This window comes from Euprymna scolopes, chromosome 26, assembly GCF_053919585.1.
Source record: "Euprymna scolopes isolate OS-2025 chromosome 26, ASM5391958v1, whole genome shotgun sequence".
In the NCBI taxonomy this organism is placed as follows: Eukaryota; Metazoa; Mollusca; class Cephalopoda; order Sepiida; family Sepiolidae; genus Euprymna; species Euprymna scolopes.
This window is the reverse complement of record NC_136507.1, coordinates 56,925,639-56,948,119: the sequence shown is the minus strand read 5'-3', so window position 1 is coordinate 56,948,119 and position 22,481 is coordinate 56,925,639. Positions and strand designations below refer to the sequence as shown.

Below are 22,481 nucleotides of genomic sequence, written 5' to 3'. Positions count from 1 at the left end.
ACATGCCGCTACCTTTACAGGGGATATTCATTGTCTCTCATGACAGAATGGAGGTGGTATGCTTGGAAACTCTGGGTTTATCCTTTTGCTAATAGAATTAGTGTGTGAACGATCACAATAGATATATTATAATTGAAAAGCTGATTTCAACGTCCCAATTTTTAAGGAATAATTCTTTGATTTTTTTTTTTTTTTTTTTTTTCAAACAGCAAGCACGTTTCATTAATTTTTTTTTTTTTTTAATTTTTGCAAATTTTGTTGCGTTTTGAAAAGATATTTCTTCTTTCCGCCATTAATATTCAAGGAAGATTGAACAAAAATCTCTTCCAAATGGAATGGTTAGAATTACAGAGAATAAATGATGCCACCAAAGCGGAGTCAACAAAAATGGTATGGGTGGAGAAGGGGTCAAGAAAAGATGAAGACATCTTGCACGTCTCGTGGGATGAAAGAGAATACTTATTGATTTTTCTGTGCGGTTTTTATTTTATTTATTTATTTTTTAATCTAATTGCATGTTTTTTAATCAAACGATTTTCTTTTATTTTGTATCATGGATGGAAATGGAGGCGATAATTATTCAAGGTAGGATGATTAGTGTGCGAGAGGAGAGGATGAGAAAGGTGTAAGATGGAGGTTACAAAAAGATGGCCACAAATAAGAAAAAAAAAAAGAAGCAGAATAGAGAAAATGAGAAGGGATAAAATGGAGGAGAGAGGAGGTTGTGAAAAACGAGATATTCAATGTAGGACAGAGAAATGAGAAAATCTGGAGGAAGGAGGGAGCAAAAAGGAGGTGATAATGTAGAGAGTATGAAAGAAGAAAAGCAGAGCGGTGGGGGGAGGATGTGGAGCACATAGAAAAGAGGAAAGTGGAGAGACAGCAAGGAAAGGTAGAGAGGGGCAGAAAGAGGAGGATAAAAGAGGCGGAGACGGGCAAGAAATGTAAATAGGAGGAACGGTATACGGTAGAGATAGGAGGGAGAGTAGAGGGAAAGTGTAGAGAGAGGGGGTAAACGTCGAAGTGAAGAGAGAAGAAAAGGGAGGTGTAGAAAGAAAGCGATAATTAAGAGAGAAGGGGATGGGTTGAGAGGGGGGAGAGAAAGAGTTAATCAGATGAAATGAATAGAAACTGGAAGGGAGGAATCATGAGATGAAAGAAGGGGAGGAAAATAATAATAGCTTAACAGATTAAAGGTGGATGTTGAGAGAGGGGGCAGAGTAGAAGGAGAAGGGAAGAGACGTAAGATGGATGAAGGAAGAAAAACTGAAAAGAAAGAAAAAAAGGAGAATGGAATAATGAAAGGGTAACTGAGAGTTGATAGGAGAGAGTGAAAGAAAGGAAGATGGACAGTATGGAGGAGAAAGGAGGACAGGTGAAAAAAAAAGGGTCAGTGAAATAGACAGGAGTGGAAGGAGAGGGCGACAAGAAGAAATTAAAAATTCCAAAGAGTTAAAAAAAAAAAAAATAGGCAAGGTCTTTTTTAAGGTCTATTAAAGAGGCGTAGGTAGTTAGGAGAGCTCAAAGGAATTGAAAGCAATAAGCGGTTAATAACCGCCCACCCCGTTACCCCCGGAAGAATTTTTTAAGGCGTAGATAGGATAGGAGTAGAAAAAACCTCTCAACCGTTTGTAGAAAAACAAAATATTGATATCAAAAATAATTTTTAAAAAAAATGTTTAAATATAAAAATATCAAACGGAAATAATCTGATGAAATTTCGCAAGTAAAAAAGAAAAAAAAAGACAGCAGATATTAGTAATGTGATCCTGAGGCTGTGTTAAAGAATTGGATCTCAAATTATAATAGGATCTCAGATGGAAAGCAGGAGGATGGTGTTGGTCGATTATGTCAGAAGCTGCACCTAACATGGATATTTTCACACACTAATATTTGTGTCAAATCCAGTAATCTGGCTACTCAGTCTGAAACCCATCTCTCTGTAAAGACAAACCAACATCAGAGCCAACAGGCTGTTGTTGAGATGGCTTGCTCCTGTTGACTGCAGTATGCTTCTGGTTCTGCGTAGTTCTAGGAGGTTCACTCTCTCAGGCTTTACCTTCTGCTTTTGAGAAGGAGTTTATTGTTAATTGCTACAGGTGTTTCTACAGGAGAATGCCAACTGAGTTGCCCAGGTATTTTTTTTTTTTTTGCAGGCTAGTGCTCTTCTTCTAGGGCACTGGTTCTTCAGATCAAACTTTCCGACCTTGTGTCACGTCATTCTGCTGTGGGAGGGAGATAAACAGTTTCATAAAGACTAGTATAAGTATTTAAAAATAAGAAACGTCTTCTAAACGCTTTTCTAATGGTTATAACTTTGATTTCGACAAATTTTCACCCACTCTTAGACAGATCTACCGTTAGCTTATTTGGTGAGGAGGGTGATTAGACACCCAATCAGATTAAAAACTTACAAAAAGAAAAAGTAAATGAGAATGGATAAAATTAAGATACACCCATTCAATCTGTATATTTAGTCATGAAAACGGCTACCTAAAACTTAGCTTAAAACTTGTGACAGAATAACGAACGAAAAAAACATCTAAAACTTAGCTGTGACAGATGAACAGATGAGAAAGCTATCTAAAACATAGCTGTTGCAGATTAACAGAGAAAAAGACATTTAAAAAAAAGACCCCCCACACACACTAAAATGTTACATTTTTATTATTTAAAAAAAAATTCCTTTTATATTATTTTTAAAGGCCGTTGAAACGTATTAGCAAAAAAAAAAAAAAAAAAAAAAAAAAAAAAAAATTTGATTTCTTTTTAGGAGGTACACTGTGACAAATCAACAGACAAAAAAGCTACCTAAAACTTAGGGATGACAGATTGACAAACAGCTTGTCGTGGATGCATCTAAAATTCCAGAAAGTGAGTGTGAAAATTACTAGCTCCAAAAGCACACACGTCTGTATGTCTTGTAGCGTTCAACCACTGAAGAATAGAAGAAAAAAAAATGTCGATATGCAGTTGATTTTACCTTTAATGGTCGCACAAACTAACACCAGTTCTCACCGTCCGTATACAAATTAGACTTTAGGGCTGCATAAAAGCAAGCCATTTGAAGAACAAGGCAGGTCGTTTTGAGGAAGTGAGCTGTGCGCATGTGCTATATTGAGGCGTATATTATTTGGAGCTGAGAAAATGCATTGAAGTAAAGAGATAGTGCAAATTATGGCATGAAAAGGAGTGCTGTCAACTTTTATTCAGAACAACAAAAGTTATTTTGGCATACCTCGCCCAAAGAAAATATTTAATATAACCTAATTCAAAAAAGTGTGTTGCAATATCATGAAATAAAACTCAAATCATCTTGCTTGGGCGTTGAAACCGTCCATCCGGTTTATGACTTCCGGTTTCAAAAATTCTGCATGTACGTAAATAAATAAAAGCAAAGCCATAAAGGCCTTTTTTTTAATCGGCAATTTACGGAATATCTGTCTTATTTTATTTATTTTGAAAAAAAATTTATACATTTTATTTTTCTGCACTCCTAACATAAAACAAACGAATATAAATTAATAAAACCGAAAATACTTTTTTAAAAATTGGTTTGCATTACAAATAAATAAAATTGTTAATTGTTTTACTTTTAATTTTTTTTTTTTTTTTTTTTTTTCAAATAAGAAAATGCGCAAATAATCTATCGGCATTTTATGAATGTTTTTTTTTTTTTTAAATTTCATTTCTTCCTTACATTTACAGAAATATTACTTTAAAAATATTAATACAAGCAAAAAGATACAAAACCGAAGATAATAAAAAGCATATACGTTTTTAGCGTTCCAAATTTTAAAAATGATTATTTTGATTGTATTTTCATTACAAGTTGGAATCGTTTTTAAAAAACATGTTTTTTTGGTGTAAAAAAAAAATATACGTACATATTTTTAAAAAAATATGTGGTATTTTTTTACGACCTAACCCAGTGTATCTCCTAAAAGGAAATCAAAATTTTTTTTTTTTTTTTTTTTTTTTTTTTGCTAATACATTTCAACGGCCTTTAAAGAATATAAAAGAAGGAATTGTTTAAAAATAATAAAATTGTAACATTTTAGTGTGGGGGATCTCTTTCCTATATAACGTAAAATGAGCATCCACTTCTTGGCCATGTAGTGATAAACAAGATATGTCATTTTTGGCATTTCTTCAAGTTTGGTGGTGAGGGATAAGCAAAAAGAGGGAACAAGGTGGCGCGGGGTCATAAGTTCCAAACATTTTAAAAATATGTAGAAACACTTCAAAACATGTTTTTTTTGTTTGTTTGTTTTTTTAAAGATTTACTTTGGAAATATCTCGCTGTTAAATCAATTATTAATTCCTGATATTTTTAAGGCTGTTAACACACACAAAATAACTGGGGTGGACCTGTACAATGCACACTCCCTCCTTGTATTTTTTCTTTTCGTTTTTTTTCAATTTTTTTCAATGGATTACACCCCTCTTATATGAAGGATTTTTCATTTAATCTAAGAGCAATGATGTTAACACTTTCATTATCCAATGTATTTCATATTGTTTTCACTGATCGCCATGTTTGTTTTCGTGCATGTACATTCAATTTTCGCAGGTTTATACATTAATTCCGTATACTGACTATTCCATAGCTAGTTATAACATATACTGACTCAACGGGTCATGGGTAGTCTAGTTTTTTCTATAAGTGAAAGATATGATTAAAGAAAATTCGAAAGTTCTACTCTGGCAATAAAAATTGAACAATCAAATGTAGTCACGTTCTGCTAGCAACCAATCACAAACTGGAATTGCTCCATAAAAATATTGGATCTTTTAGAATTATCGCACATAATTTTTTGTGTCCGCACAAGAAAGATCTTTGCCCTTTGCCTGCAAAATTTTAAAGTTCAGGATTGTACAGATCAACTACCCACCAAAAACTCTTTTTAATCTCCAGGACTTGTACAGATTGTACTCATCAGAAACTCTTCTGGAATTAAACATGGCTTTTGATTCAAAAAAGTGTTTCAAAGCTTGCATTACACAACACAGCTGAATTTGCCACTGTTATATATTTTTCATCGAATACTTTTTGTGCCTATTTGATCTACCAACCATTATCAATGGACCAGAGGTCATCTCGTCAGCATCAGACAAGGCCAAACTATTTGCCAAGAACTTTGCAGCTAATTCTACCCTATGCGACAAAGGCCATCAACTCCCCATATTTCCTCCTATAACACATAACACGCTAGGTAACATACAAATATCTGTGCATGAGGTCGCCAAGCTAATCAAGAACCTTGATTCCAGTAAAGTAACTGGTCCTGACGGCATCCCAATTATAGTGTTAAAAAAGCTTCAACCAGAACTTGCTCCCATACTTACGAAACTGTTTAAGCGTTGCCTTAAGGAGAAGTGCTTTCCAACACCCTGGAAAACCTCATCAGTATGCCCTGTATTTAAGAATTCAGGTGATAAGTCATCTCCCTCTCAGTACAGACCAATAAGTCTCTTGTGTGTCATGAGCAAGTTGTTGGAATCCATATTAAATATAGAAATAGTCAACTACCTCAGCAGAAATAACCTTCTTAGTGACACACAATATGGGTTCCATTCTGCAAGATCTACCGCAGATGTGCTAATGGTTATATCTCATAGGATTAGTGAATCTCTTGACAAAGTCTTCCTTTCTAAGGCAATTGCTCTTGACATATCAAAGGCCTTTGACAAGGTATGACATAAAGGCCTACTTCACAAGATTTCCAGCTACGGTATAACTGGAAATGTTTTCTCTATCATTAAATCATTTTTCTCTGATAGGCTCATAAGAGTAGTGGTCGATGGACAAAAATCAGAGGCCCGCAGTATTAATGCTGGAGTCCTTCAGGGGTCCATCCTGGACCCAACTCTCTTCCTGATCTACATCAATGATCTCCCTAAACACATACTTAAATCATTCGTTGACATCTATGCTGATGACACGACCATCTACGGCAACACATCAAAGGCTCTAAATGACAAAGATCTCTCTGATTCTCTCTCCTCTGATCTCAAGCACATGGTTCAGTGAGGGAAGACGTGGCTGGTTACCTTTAATGCATTTAAAACCAAACTCCTATCTTTACATCATCAACGCTCTGATCCCCATCTGGCATCAATTGAAATGGATGGCTCTTGTCTAGGAGAAGCCCCATGTTTTGACAAGCTTCTGGGTTTGACCTTTACTCCTGATCTGAAATGGAACACGTACATCAAGTCTGTTGCCAAGGTCGCTGGAAAGATGGTGAGATCCTTCTACCACTCCAGAAGATATCTCACTAATGATGCAATTCTCTATCTATATAAAAGCCAAGTACGTCCAAGGATGGAATACTGCTGCCATATCTGGGCAGGAGCTGCTAAAAACAGCCTATCCTGCCTTGACAGAGTACAAAATAGACTTTGCGGCTTAGTGGGGATGCCCTTTTCTCTTCCCTTCAACCTCTCTCTCACAGAAGAGACGTTGCGAGCATATCTTTGTTTTATCATTATTTCCATGGCAGGTGCTCGTCTGAGCTCCAATCTCTGGTCCCTCTCACCAATCTTTTATGAAAAACACCCGTCTAGCTGAAACCACTGTCAAAAATTTTCCCCACTCTTTATCTGTGCCTAAATCAAAACGTAGATTCCATGAACAAAGCTTCTTTCTTAGAACTGCACGCCTGTGGAACTCTGTTCTGTCTGCCTACTTCTCACCTGACTACAACCTGGATGTCTTCAAGTCCAACGTAAACAAATTCCTGATTAATCGCCCCCTTAAGTAGACACTTTATTAAATCTCCACGTTAACATACTGTACATGCAATAACCCTTATCCCTAAGTGGCTTCCGAGCCTTGATAAGTGGTGACCACCTTGTAAAAAAAAAAATATTGGTCATCTTTTTTCAATTTTTCAAACTTCTGTGAAATGAGAGTAAAATAGAACTTTCTTGAGGTCATGTTGTCTTAAACTTTAACTTTTTTGTTGAACTTTCAACTTACTTCTCTCATCTTCCCATTTTTACACACTCGTAGCCATAACAGAAGTGGATAGACATTCCACAAAATGCAATCCATATTTAAATTAATTCATCTTTGTCACCAATATCATTTCTCCTTTCTTCGTTGACGATCAGCACTTTGAACCGTATGAAGCACCAGCAAAATCTTGAAACCTTGATATTTTACACTAATCCGTGTATTTTTTCTTTGCTTAAGACACCAAAAATATCTGTTGACAAAGGGAAGAGTCTATCAGGCACGTGTACAGATTAATGATGTATGGAAGTGAAACTTGACCAATGAGGGTTGAGGACAATATGATGGATGTGAGTCTTAAAATCAAATGACCTCTGATGAAGATTGAATCTGGACAATGTGAACAGATGTGTGTTGAACTGGAGACCATGATGGTATGGCCATGTTGAAAGAATGGATAAGAGTTCTTGGATTAGTAGATGTAGAACAGTTGAGGTAGCAGGTTGAGTTCACAGAGGAAAGTGAAGGATAACCTGGGTAGAAGTGATAAAAATGAACTATTTTCTGCTCTTCAACATTAAATTCACACGTGATCCCTAGTTGTATATCCCGGCCAAGGAAGATGGCGATATTAATTTTTGCAGAAAGGTATCTTTGTCCTCACACATGCAGTGTCTATTATTCATAAACAGTCATCCATCTGCTACTGACCAGGCTCAATATCGTTTAACCGGTGATCTAATGAAAACTGGCATGTCAACGTAATTACGCCATGTTTGTTAAGCAACATCATATCAACCATCAGCAGCAGCTAACTTGAAGTATTAGTATTGTTTGTAAACCCGATACAAATTTTTTCTTTTTTTTTTTTTTTTTTTACAAGTGACATTTATTTAAAAAAGAATTAATTATTAATGAAAATAGTTTTCAAAGACAATTTGCAAAAATTGAATTTTGCAAAAAAAACAAAACAAAAAAAACAAGAAAATTCAAATTGTAAGAAAAAGGGAGATAAATCTTTTCTGAAAATTGAAAATCTTTGGCCAATTTAGCCAAACTTAAATTGTCTTCGAAGATTGTTTTCATTAATAATTAATTTTCTACCTTATCGTTTTTTCGAAATTTTGGATATTTTCATTATTGTGACATGACAATTCAGTAGATACCATTGATCTCACTTGAAATGTAATATTTCAATTTTCGAATTTCACTACAATAATTAAGAAGAACCGATCTTCCATCATAATTATATGTATACTAGACTTTTGAATCTGTTAATATAGTAAAGGGAAACAAGTTATGGCCTGTTTACTTAGAATGAGTGCTTTGTCAAATTGATTGTTCAATCTGTGCGTATTTTTGCATTGAATACTAATCACTATTAATATCTAACTGTGCATCAAACGGGTACAATAATATTTAGTTGGTTGCACCTTATCATAACAAAAGTCAATACAAAATTTCAGCTAGATCAGCCTAGTAGTTTTCGAGAAAAAGTTGAACTGAAATACTAATCTCTATTAATCCCTAACTGTGCACTGAATGGATACCATAAAACTTAGTTTGCAGCACCTTATTATAACAAAGGTCCATACAAAATTACAGCCAAATCAGCCCAATAGTTTCCAAGAATATGCGAAACCGATGGAGAAACAGATTACGAAAAATAGATGTTTACAAAATTGAGTCTCTCATCCTTCATAGGCTGACGAGTAAAAAGTGGATCTTGGGCTTACTTTCAGTCGCCGTGTAGCTCTCGATTCCTTTATTTTGTCCTTTTGTCTTTGCATGCCAAGGGCAATTTTTCTGACAAAGGAGGAAGAATTGCTGTTTTCTGGATCACAATCTATCCATGTAACACTTATTATTGGCTACATTTTGACCATGAAATTGTATTGTTTAAACTGGCGCTTCTACACTACTGGGACGAAATTTTGGAAATCGTAATATTGAATTTCACATGAAAACAATGATATCTATGTATTCCTCATATTTTTAAAATGATTATATCCAAAAATTACGAAAATCGATAGGTAGAAAATTATTTATTAAAGAAAATAAAAAAAAATAGAATTTGATGAAAATGATCGTAAAACACAGAATTCGAAAGGGAGGCCATTTTCTGTTTTGATTTAAACAAAATAGCGGAAATTTTTCGCCTGTTAACACGATTGAAGTTGTTTTGTTTAATAATTCAGAAATATTCAGGTAATTTTGAATACATAATTTGAAAGCTACCATTGTAACTTATTAGAATTGACAAAAAAATCAGTTTAAAACCATTGTTTTTTTTTTTTTTTTTTTTTTTTTTATCTGAAAACTCCATTTATCGACTACAAAGTCTCGTCCCAAGTCTGTAGAAGCGCCTTTAAACTTTTTACATGAACTGGTTTCGTGCCTTATCTGAAAGTGATTTCCATTAAAAAAAAAAAAATGAAAAAAAAAAAATGCTCAATATGCATTTAATACTATTTGGGAGATTCTTTACATTTTATGCAAGTTTTTTTTTTTTTTTTTTTTTTTTTTTTTAAATTTTTATTTTTAATGCATAGAATTTTACAAATGAAATTTGGTAACATATACAGTGTAGGCAGATTTTTTAGCTCCACGAAGAGAAAAATATGCCCAACTGACAAATAGTTAATTTTTATTCCTTCACTTCGCTCATGAATTGTGCTACTATGTATTTTCTTGAATTTGCTGCCAAGCAGTTTTTATAGAATGCAAGGCAGGAAATATATCTCCATTATGCAATATGCCTTATATTTACCAGGCATAAAAAGGAACTGTTGTCTAAAACGGAGTTTTGAAAAGAGAAAACGACGAAAAGGAAAATATCACAATAAAAGCTGATAAAAGAAAATTATAGGTGGATTTTGTTATGCCCGAATTTCTGTTTGAAAAGAAAATGTGGCATGGTTCTTGGCTTTGATAGCAGCCATTTTTTTTTTTTTTTTTTTTTTTTTTGACGACAACAGCATCTTTGGGTATTTGTCAAGAACCACACCAACATTTAATATAAGTTGGGTTTTAAAGTTATGGTTATAACAAAGGAAGAAAAATTATGCACATCTATTTACACATGTGCATATAAAAACTGAAATAAATGAAACTTTGAGAAAATAGAAGAGTCTTAAGAGTTGAGACATTATGTTGAACAAAGATGGTGGTAGCAAATCAAATCGGCGAACAATCAATGTAATCATGATCTCGAATGTTGAGTAATTCTTAATAACAAAGATGGCGGTGAAGAATCAATGTAGTAACGATCCAGTTGTTTCAAGACGGAGGTTAACAGCAAACTGACTTGAATCCAAAATTCGATATTTTTATTATGAGGTTGGAGGCTTCTCATTGGTTGAGTGTCCTAACCGTAAGTTATAAACAAAATCGTCGGAATCATTTGAGTCATACCCTCATTATTAGGGAATTGACGGGGCTATCATCGGGAATAAGTGGTGGGGCAACCTTAAAAAGTCATTAGGTCCTTCGCTGCTGATTTTAGTCGCCGTCTCAACCGTAGTTCTAGAGCAGCGAAAGCGGCGCTAGAAGATAGATTAGAAAGGGCGGTGGAGGAGGGGGATAGTGCTAGCTATACTATAGTTAAGGCTGAACTGGACTCCTTGGATAACAGGTAGGACCAGGGATTATTAGTTAGGGCTAGATTAAAAAGAGCGCCAAACGAGGCAACAAATATGGCCGCATCACTGCGTGCGGAGGAGTTTTGACGTTCTGCAGATAGACACATCGCCAGTGTCACATTGCCAGACAGACGAACCGTAACTTCAAACGACGGAATCTTGGAGGGTTTTCGGACTCATTTTCAGGAACTTTTTACCAAGGAGCCCGGTATGACTATTGAACAGTTTGACACCTATTTAGCCGACTTTTCTCGCCTGGAGGCGACCGAAGCGGCTAGGTGTGAAGGTAGCATAAAAGAGGGAGAAGTCATTGAGGCCTTGAAACAGGTCGGGCTAGACAGGACCCCTGGGATTGATGGTCTGCCCTACGAGGTGTATTTGAGGGTGTCGCCCATTTTTATTCCTTTGCTGACCGTACTTTTTAACTCCTGGTTTAGGAATGGGTGCGTACCTCACTACTTTACTAGGGGGATCATTAAATTGTTACGCAAAGATAAAAATGGAGGGGATGGGATAGGTAATTTCTGGCCCTTAACGATGTTAAACACAGAGTTAAAGATTTTGGCCAAGATCTTAGCAAATCGTCTGCAGATTGTCTTACACCGTCTAATAAGTCCTGAACAGACTTGTTCTGTTAAGGGCCGGACGATTCAAGATAATTTGCACACGATACGCTTGATCGTAGAAAAAGTCGACACAGAAGCCGCGCTGATCAATTTAGATCAGTCCAAAGCATTCGACAGAGTAGACCATCATTACCTAGAGGCTGTTCTTTGCTCGGCTGGGTTTGATCCCCAGTTTCGCTCTTGGATTTGCCTCTTGTACGCCAACCCCGGTGCTATGATAGAAGTGAATGGGGTGAGGTTGAAACCCTTCATGTTAACAAGATCGATCCGTCAAGGTTGTCCGTTATCCCTAATGCTGTATGTGCTGGCGCTTGAGCCATATTTGCGCCAGCTTCGGGTGAATCCCGTCCTTCGCGGGATTACTTTGCCGAGTGGCTCTACCCCGGTAAAGTATATCGCCTATGCTGACGACGTGACTGCTTGTAACGAGCAGTGCCGAGATTAGAGTCGTCGACATAGAAACAAGTCGGTATGCCAAGGTCACAGGGGCCATAATTAACTACGTTAAGTCTATTGGCTTACGTATCGGTGCCTGGAGGGGTATGCCCCTTCAGGGACGCTTTGGTTGGACTGATGGGCCATGCAAGCTACTCGGCGTCTGGTTTGGCCCCGATCTCCAGCTGGAGAAAAATTGGTCGGAGATATTGGAAGCGGTCAAGGTCGCATCTCATTTGTGGGCCTTGAGAAACCTGTCTTTGAAGGGTCGGGCGGAGGTATGCAATTCTCATATCTACCCCTTGATCCTTTACTGTCTATCAGTACTTCCACTCTCGGAGACCACACTAGTTGATCTGGTGCGTGCTCTTTTTGCGTTCTTGTGGCGCGGAAAGCAAGCCATGGTTACCCGGGAGGTCTGTTACCTGCATCCGTCTGAAGGCGGTCTGGGTATGCCTAGTGTGGAAATACGTAGACACACTCTTAGACTGATATACCTGGATCGAATGTGTACACCAAGTGAGGGAAACGGTGTCTTCTGGATAGAAGACACTAAGAAAGCCTTTCAGGCTTTGGAGAGTGTGCATTCGGCTGAGGGGGAGGCACACAAGTTGCCCTGAAACGAGTGCCCTTTCTATCGCGAGTGTCGGCAGGCCTTGAGATTTCTTCTACGGGTCAAAAAAAGCCTCTCTGACACCCAGCTGTTGTCTCGCAAGGCGCTATGTCGGGCCTTAGTGAGGGGATCCGTTCGAGACGAAAAGATTGAGGAGTTCGGTTTTACGAAGGAGGAGCGCCGCTTAATATGGCCTTGGGCGCCTGGGTCGAGCTGCTCTGATAATTACGAGGCATCACTCACCTGGCTGGTAATACGAAATGCCCTCTGGGTTGGCAAAAGACTTTACGCAGCGGGTTTTACGAAGACACCTAATTGTGTCTGATGCGGAGATTGGGAGGAAGACCTTGATCATGCTTTCTTCCACTGCGCCATCGTTCGACCATTGTGTGAGTTAGTTGAAGGCTTCACGGTTTGCATACTGAGCGGGCGGTTTTTTGTGCTGGATTCGGTTTCCCCGTGCTGCAACTGGGCACCGACCATGAAGACAGAAGAACGCTATGTTTTTCTGTGTTTGCTAGCAGTTATGAGAGGCGTGATTTGGACGCCGCGACAGAAGGAGGTTTACGGAGATGAGACCTTCACTGCTCTCCAGCTTGTCCTCATTTTCAAATATCGATTGAAGATGCGAATTAGGCTGGAGAAGGTGAAACTTGCCCCTGTGAATTTCAACGACAGGTGGGTGAAAGTTTCACGACTGTGTAGAGTGAATGGAGCTAGTCTTGAATTCCTTTTTTGAGTTGCTTAGGTTTTTTAAGGATTTTGGGTGACCTGATTAAACATAGACATGCATCGGACCTCCTAGAATAGGCTAGTTAGGCATTTTTGTTCGATTTTTAACTTAGCTAGAGTATGCATGTTGTCATCGCCCCAATCCCCTTTTTGGTTTTCCCTGTCCCATCGCCCCCGGTTTTTTTTTTTTTTTTTTTTTTTTTCTCCCGCTTTTGGTTCGATAATTCCCACTCCCGGCCCAATTAGGTGACGGATAGACTGTTTTGTCAGTGATGTAGGCCATTTTTGTGGTGTTTTAATAAAAGTTAGTTTTCGTGGGACCTACATCTTTTCGACTGACAAAACTTTTTACCTGCCAGAATTATTAGTGAGGGGGTTCTTTTTACTAACCACTTTTTATCATTGTATATCTCTCATTCGATTTTTGTAAATAAGATTTTTATCCCCGACCCCCCACATCATGTATATATAGTTGTAATTTCGGGTTTAAAGTAGGATGTCCGCCGAGTGATTCTGGTATTTTGGTGTAAGAGTCTAGTCAAGTTAACGTTATGTTAGTTAGGACAACATTAACCCCCATCCCCCTTTTTCGGCCTTGTGCCACATTTTTATTTGTAAAAATTTATTTTTGCAAAATAAAATAAATATTTACCCTCATTATTATTCAAAAACATTTTAACCAGTTAACAAGCGTTATCTAAAAACATGAACAGTTTTTGTGAATACAAAATAGAGGAAAACGAAATTCTATAACAAAATAATTTTCATACAAAAGATGAAAATATAAAAGTTGTTTTCAATTATGAAAATGTTTATTTATGCAACTTAGTGCTTAACTAAAGTTGCGGAAATCGTCACAAATCAAAATATTCATAGTGTAAATAATATGCCTATCTAAGTAATATACATACGTGAGTGTTTGGCAGCGTGGCACTAAGTATATGTCTTGGTTTACCTTGTTTTTATTAGTGTGTCTATAGCTGTGAGTAGCAATTAGTTTTTGTTCACCTGGCTGTCACTTGTATGTAAGAATGTATGCACAAGATGAAGAAGGCTTGTATGTGAGTCATTGAAGTGTTCCTTTGTAGACTTACTTTCCTCCACTTCCCCAATCAAAGGCCTTGGGGGGGGGATGAACGTACGTTCCAGGGTCAACATGTGCCATTTAGAGAAAATTTAATTTGGTCAGTATTTTAATAGGAGTTTATAAGTTCATGCTGGTTTATTACTTTAACATGGATTTGTTACTTTTGAGGCGTCAAGGGGGGGGGCCTAAGAAGTGATAAGAAAAGTAAATCTCAACAAATTGGAGAAAGAAAGAGTCTAACAATTAGAGACATTTGCTTTTTAGTGTTCAGTTGCCACAAGTTTACTATTTTTTTATTAACAGCTGCCTCCCCCCACTTTTTTTTTTTTTTTTTTTGACAGGCCAGAAGACGTTTTCTCATAATTTTATTCAAAGCCGAGCAAACAGGACAGTTTTAATTTCACCTCAAATTATTCCTGCACAAGAATTATCTTAAATTCAATCCTAATAACTAAACAAACCTTTTGTAATAATTTCTCTTCTATAGTTGTCTGTCAGACTAATCTATACTGCTTCTTTCAATCTTTAAAAACTAGTAATTTCTACATTTTATATATTTTGTTCTTTGTTTTCAGTCTTTGTTGTGGACTCACGATGAAATTGCTGACAAGAATTTCGAAGAAGAATATGAAGCCCAACAACTGGATTCTCCCCCTCCTCCTGTTTTCTCTTCGATACAAGATACAGTTCGACTGGTTGGAATTAGGAAGAATAAAAGCGAACCTTTGGTAAATATTAGAATTCTTCAATTCATCTTTATAATAAAGCTTTTCTTATATTGCTACTTTTTCTTTTTTTGTGTTGATTTTATTTTTAACACTTTTTTGTTTTTGTGTTGATTTCCTTTTTCTGTTCAGTTTTTTTCTTGTTTTTCATCATTTTCTGTAAGTGTATAAATTTCAAATTCAAATCCTCTATACTCACTTCAATAATTACTAGCAGAGACAACCGGCCTTGCCCAGTCGTAAAACATGCTTAAATATAACATTTTAATTTTTGCAGACTTCATATATATTATTATAGTGTCAATTCTCTATTGATTTTAGATATTATATTTTACCCAAGGCAATACATTGTAATGATTTCAAAAGTAAAAAAAAAAAAAAAATGATTTGAGTGCCACCAGCTAAAACCGAAACCAAAACTTCTGAAGAATTCTTGGTAAAATTATTTATCACAAGATTTAAACAAGCAACTAAAGACGCCCGGACAGTCCAGTCTTATAATTAAGATATATATATCGACCCGCCCGCATACACGCACCCTCGCATACATGTATGCACATGCATAAACAGACAATATTGAAGCAAGCAAGAACGGTCGGACGGTCCACAGAGTTTTATAATTATAAAGATTTAATTGCTTGATATTCATTTTTTACACGGATATTCCCATTATCCCAAAATAATTGTCACTAACGGGGGAAAAATACTCAGTTAAGCTAACATATCAATGGCTATTTAATGATTTTGAAATAAATATTTTGTTTCAATCTATTTGATTTATTCAGTTGAACTTTCTCCAGCAATTGAATTTAACTAATGTACGACAAATTAAGGCACAACAAATATACAACAACTCTTTCTACTAATTCTCTATTCATGTGATACTTGGGCACGTCATTCCAACAACCTAGGATTCTTATGTCAGGAACAAAAAGCAACTGTTTTTAATTTCAACTGACTTTTAATTTAGACCAGCTTGCATGCAGTTTTTTTTTTTTTTTTGTTTATTTGTTGTTTTTTTTCTGATAAAAATCTTTGTAAAAAAATAGACAATTTTTTTTTCCAGACTGGGGAGGTGGGGTGAATTTTGTGGGAATAATTCGTTGATATATTTACTTTTCAGCGTCATGTTTTGGTAAGCATTTGCTATTAAAAAAAAAACACTTCTTATAAAAAATTAATATAAAAAAAAATAAACAAATATTTTTTCTTTAAACTTTTTTTATGTTTGACTCGTATGATTGTTAAAAATATTCTCCAAGTCTGATAAAAAATGGTGCATTTTTACAGAGATGTTTAGCAAAACAAAAAAGAAATATATATCAGTTTATATATCATACAAATAAAGAATGAGCAAGAACAGGTGTCGTGTTTTTCTTACATTTGTTGCGCCATAATTTGGCATACATAATTAGTAAAACGTCAATGACTTAATAAAAATTCTGTGAAGCTTTTTGCAAAAAGTTAAACTGTATCTGCTTTTTTTTACTTAAGCTACAAAAAATTGATAGAAAATAATTTTCAGACTTTGTTTTTTTTTTCTATTTTGTATTTTTTCTAGGGCATCACAGTGAAGTTAGATGACAACAATGAGTTAATTGTGGCTCGAATCATCACTGGAAGTGTGATTGCCAAACAAGGTAAATGCAACAATGTGGTTCGTAGTTTCACTAAGGTGTAGGCTTTTGTTGTATCTTAGGAAATGTCCTGAGATCAATACTCACAATTAAATTCTTGATAAATGTTGGAAAAAATGGATAAAAACATAAAAATATAAATGTTAAGAGATAAAATGTCTTCAACTAACAATACAGTGATATATAATTTTTATTTTCTTTATGCAAATATAGTGATATCTTATGATGTGCAAACCGTATTGATCATTATTAATCTCATCAGGCAAAAAAAAAAAAAATTGCAAATTAAAAAAAGTTGAAAAACTTTTTACAATTTTATAGGTGAAAATATTTTGCTATGTCTAACGTGTAGTCCTTTATTTCAGTCGGTCTGGAGCAAAACTGAATACAACGAAACCATCGTTAAGAAAAGAGTTGGAAAATAGATTCAACACCAAATATTAAAAAAAAAAAAAAAAAAATTATGTCGCTGTGAGTTATGTTCGCTTTGGCCGACATCTTAAATCCAACTGATTTAGAGGCGGGGGGGGGGGAATGTATTCTATGGAAGTGCATCCGATGCAAAGTACTTTCATTGGACAAATGATCAATCCATGTAACATCAGCTGTGCTTGCATCAAAAAGGTGCACATTTAAAACAAAGATTCTTGGTCATACATAACTGAAACAATATGGCCACTCAGCTTCTATGAATGTGTAACTGAGAAATGGGATCTGAGTTTTGCTCATTTTGAATAATGAAATACTTCCCACATTCTCCAGCTTACATGATATAGTTCACAGATTCTGGTTATACTAAATATATCACTTGCATATCAGAACGCCAGAATCTTTTGGTATTTTTCTATATTTAGAACAAACATAAAACTTCAACTTCTGCAATGCAAGCGAAATAGCAGCATCATATTCGGTTTAATGTCATTTTTAGAAGTTTCTGAATATCTATGTATATAAAAGGCAAAACAGCCGCGCGCGCGTTTTTGTATGTCCACGAAAGGCTTTTTTTCGTGGGGTTCTCGACGAGGTTACATTTATTTAGAAGTTTTCTTATACTTCCTAGATTATAATATCTCCTTATACTTCCTAGATTATAATATCTCCTTATACTTCCTAGATTATAATATCTCCTTATACTTCCTAGATTATAATATCTCCTTATACTTCCTAGATTATAATATCTCCTTATACTTCCTAGATTATAATATCTCCTTATACTTCCTAGATTATAATATCTCCTTATACTTCCTAGATTATAATATCTCCTTATACTTCCTAGATTATAATATCTCCTTATACTTCCTAGACTATAATATCTCCTTATACTTCCTAGATTATAATATCTCCTTATACTTCCTAGATTATAATATCTCCTTATACTTCCTAGATTATAATATCTCCTTATACTTCCTAGATTATAATATCTCCTTATACTTCCTAGATTATAATATCTCCTTATACTTCCTAGATTATAATATCTCCTTATACTTCCTAGATTATAATATCTCCTTATACTTCCTAGATTATAATATCTCCTTATACTTCCTAGATTATAATATCTCCTTATACTTCCTAGATTATAATATCTCCTTATACTTCCTAGATTATAATATCTCCTTATACTTCCTAGATTATAATATCTCCTTATACTTCCTAGATTATAATATCTCCTTATACTTCCTAGATTATAATATCTCCTTATACTTCCTAGATTATAATATCTCCTTATACTTCCTAGATTATAATATCTCCTTATACTTCCTAGATTATAATATCTCCTTATACTTCCTAGATTATAATATCTCCTTATACTTCCTAGATTATAATATCTCCTTATACTTCCTAGATTATAATATCTCCTTATACTTCCTAGATTATAATATCTCCTTATACTTCCTAGGTTATAATATCTCCTTATACTTCCTAGGTTATAATATCTCCTTATACTTCCTAGGTTATAATATCTCCTTATACTTCCTAGGTTATAATATCTCCTTATACTTCCTAGGTTATAATATCTCCTCATACTTCCTAGATTATAATATCTCCTCATACTTCCTAGATTATAATATCTCCTCATACTTCCTAGATTATAATATCTCCTCATACTTCCTAGATTATAATATCTCCTCATACTTCCTAGATTATAATATCTCCTCATACTTCCTAGGTTATAATATCTCCTCATACTTCCTAGGTTATAATATCTCCTCATACTTCCTAGGTTATAATATCTCCCTATAGTTCCTAGGTTATAATATCTCCCTATAGTTCCTAGGTTATAATATCTCCCTATAGTTCCTAGATTATAATATCTCCCTATAGTTCCTAGATTATAATATCTCCCTATAGTTCCTAGATTATAATATCTCCCTATAGTTCCTAGATTATAATATCTCCCTATAGTTCCTAGATTATAATATCTCCCTATAGTTCCTAGATTATAATATCTCCCTATAGTTCCTAGATTATAATATCTCCCTATAGTTCCTAGATTATAATATCTCCCTATAGTTCCTAGATTATAATATCTCCCTATAGTTCCTAGATTATAATATCTCCCTATAGTTCCTAGATTATAATATCTCCCTATAGTTCCTAGATTATAATATCTCCCTATAGTTCCTAGATTATAATATCTCCCTATACTTCCTAGATTATAATATCTCCCTATACTTCCTAGATTATAATATCTCCGATTCGAAAACGGACATCATCCCTACATTTATTTTGATCGTCTTATAAAAAATTCCCTCTATTCCGTCCTTTTGTGTGTTTGTTTGTCTTTTTCATATAAATAAAGCGAAACTAATCGAAGCGAACTCATTCGCCGGCAATTAGCTTTGATCAATGTGGGGGGAAACTCTTCATATCAGACAACTGCTATTCACTTGAACACTGCCAGAGCTCCCCCTTTTACTGGGGAGCTTTTTTCCTTAACATCGTGGGGAAACAGATACGGCAGAAACTGGCCTAAAGCCAGAGTTAATGGTGTGATTCTTATCTTAAGCCAGACGTTCATTACTGCGCCTGCGTGAACTCCTTCACTTAACTATTCAGTTTAGCAAGTCAACTTTTTGATTGTCATCACTAAATTTGACCGCTTTTCACTTCCTGTCGCGTCATAGCATAGCGATAAGACGTCAGTTTTTTTTTTTTTTTCACATTCTTTTCCTCCTTTTCGTCATGGGTTTGAGCCTGCCTGCCTACTGCCACTTTTTTTTCTTTTTCACACGCCGAGCACCCTCGCTAGTTATATATAAAAAAAAATCATAAGCAGAATGTTTAAATTTAAAAGTTAATATCAGCATTAATCGACAGTATTTATTTTTATTGTAGGTTTTTATAGGACCATTTCATTTTTATAAAAATAAATTGGTATTTTATGATTCTAAAATTGTTAGTGAACTGAGCTATTCATTATATATATATATATAAGTAATAGACGTCACGATGTTAAATTCACAATATTTTATTCAAAACAAGGAATACGAGAAAAGGTGAGAAAAATTCCTTATTCCCTGGAGTTTCAAAGATAGCCTCTTCTCCTCAGAGGAAAACACATTAGCAAAAGAAATATATAGATAAAAATCTAATTTTGCTGGTCAGCGCAATTTTTGAAAACGTTTTTGAAGGAAAGTAAAAGTTTATTGGAAAATGAAAAATACTCAGCAATGTCCAATAATTAGTGTTTCAGAAATCCAGAATATGAGGTTTGTATTGGGTAGATCCTATAATATAATATATATAATAGCAAAAGTACCCGTCGTTGACTGGGTTAAAAAACAGCCTACAGAAAATGGACTCTGATTTGTGAAAGTATAATAGGTTATGAAAAGGAAAGGTTGTAAAGAGATAGCTTCGAATTCGGAGGTATCAAAACAAAAGCAAAATATGATGAAAGTAAAAATAAAATAGATAGACCCCATAATTTATTATACCATACCTGTTCACACTGAAACACTTATCACAATGTTCTGTGGATCTATATTAAAAAACCTTGTTAAACTTTGTGACATATTTCCATTCTATGGAGGTCAGGCGTGAACGAACACCCCATAATTTTATTATACCATATTTCTTCAAACTGAAACATAATTATCAAAGTATACTTATGCAGATAGATATAAAAAGTCTTTATTAAAGTTTGTGCCTATTTCCATTCTATGGAGGCCAGGCGCGAACGCAGACCCCACAATTTTATTATATCATCCCTATTTAAGTTAAAACATACTTATCGAAGTATTATTATGTACATCTATATCAAAAACACTTGTAAACGTTTTTTTTTTTAATTTTAAAATTTTTTATTTCCATACTTTGTGGATCAGGCGTGAACGCAGACTCCACAATTTTTATGAACCACCGTTCTGCCAGATCAAACATACCCATTCCTGTGTCTCGATACATCTTCTATCATTATATGTAATCAGTTTTTTTTAAAATAGTCAACCATATAGGAGCCTATTCGTGACCAGGCACACACACACACACACAGACATTCAGCTTTATATTATAGATATATATATAACTTTCGAAATCAAAACATAGCGTTCCAGCCTTAGTCGTTAAGTTTGAAAAGTTTGCTAGAAATGACGTCCTGACATTAAATTCTAGGCGGTAATAGTTTTAGTACAAAGAGAAGATTTATTTTAAAACGCATAACTCTGTAGTGTTTCCTTGAACCACTTTGATCATTTTACTTTTTTATGGTTTTTACTAATTAGTGACTTATGTTATTTATTTTTTTATTTATTGACGAATCATTCAGTTCGAAACCTTAGGCTTCCTAGCCTAATTAAAAATCATGTACTTTATTCAGTTATATATATTCCAAGTAGAATGCAAATTTATGATATATTATCTTGTAATGATCATGCTCCAAAACTATTTATCACCAACAACAACAACAACAACAACAACAGGGGCAAATATTGCAAGTGGTGAATTTTTCGAATCATGATCATTACAAATTAAAGTATGTTATAAATTTGTGTTCTACTTAGTTATAATATATTAGGTCCATTCGACTTGAAAGATTAACCATTATTCATTATATTTCTTATAAATAAATTAGTGTTTTATGATCTCTTTGTGATGCAACTAAAGTTATTGATTTAAATTTTTATTACTTTAAATTGAATTGACAAAATAGTTGCAAGTGCTTCAAATAATATAAAACTGTTTTTTCCCCTCTTTTCTGCCAGGTTTGCTTCACGAGGGTGACGTCATCAAAGAGGTCAACGGCATTCCAGTCCAATCACCAGAACAACTGATGGATATCATAAAGACCTCCACGGACAGCATCATGCTGAAAATCTGGCCAAATCCTCACAGACAAGCTCGGAGATCAGATGTGAGTACTGTAATAGAAGGTATTATTCATGCAAGCGACCCCCACCTCTGTTTGGTCTGTCAGTTAATGGGATTGGGGAAGAAAAAAGAAGAAAAGAAAAACTTCATTTTGTAGATGAGTTTTTTTATATACACGTGACAATAATTTGTATGAGAGGGGTAGTGGCTATTAGAAGGACGAATTGGAGAGAACATGCAGTCGAGTTTTAGACAACTAAGAGATAGCATAGATGTTGAGAATTGGTGTTGTGAATTATGGTTTACGTTAAGGAGTTAGTTCGAATTGGAGAGGAGTTCAACAGTTGTCTTTACATTTTTGGATGTTGTCCAGTTGGGAGTGCAGAAGAACACTGCTGCTATTTAGGTGAATTAGCAAATGTGTAGGGATCTATGAATAAAATAATAAAACTCCCAACCAGATATTGACTCATTCACTGTTACATACAAAAGCGTCTCTGCGTATCGGCTCCACGCACCTTTCCACTGAGAAAAATAATAGAAATGAATCCAACTAATGGGAAGTGTGCATGCCTAAAATAAAGTGTGAATGGTCGGTATGTTGTAGGAGCCGATTGGGATAGATAAATAGTCAAGATTTTGAGAATACGCCCGACAAACCCGACAAGCAGCTAAATTCCACCCCTTCACAGTAGAGATCCCTAGGCGTAAGAA

General features: G+C 35.0%; 1 protein-coding gene across 6 annotated transcripts in view; it reads left to right on the top strand.

The window, feature by feature from the left end:
* Positions 1–22,481, top strand: part of LOC145248075 (protein PALS2-like) — a 203,812-nt gene that overhangs the window by 141,859 nt on the left and 39,472 nt on the right. For all 6 annotated transcript variants that reach the window (XR_013863323.1, XR_013863322.1, XR_013863321.1 and 3 more), the window contains 3 exons: positions 14,671–14,823; positions 16,382–16,460; positions 21,662–21,810. Coding sequence is in view for 3 of the 6 variants with exons in the window: in XM_080109853.1 (XP_079965979.1) it covers positions 14,671–14,823; positions 16,382–16,460; positions 21,662–21,810 (381 nt within the window). In the remaining 3 variants the exon portion in view is untranslated. The remainder of the gene's footprint in view (positions 1–14,670; positions 14,824–16,381; positions 16,461–21,661; positions 21,811–22,481) is intronic.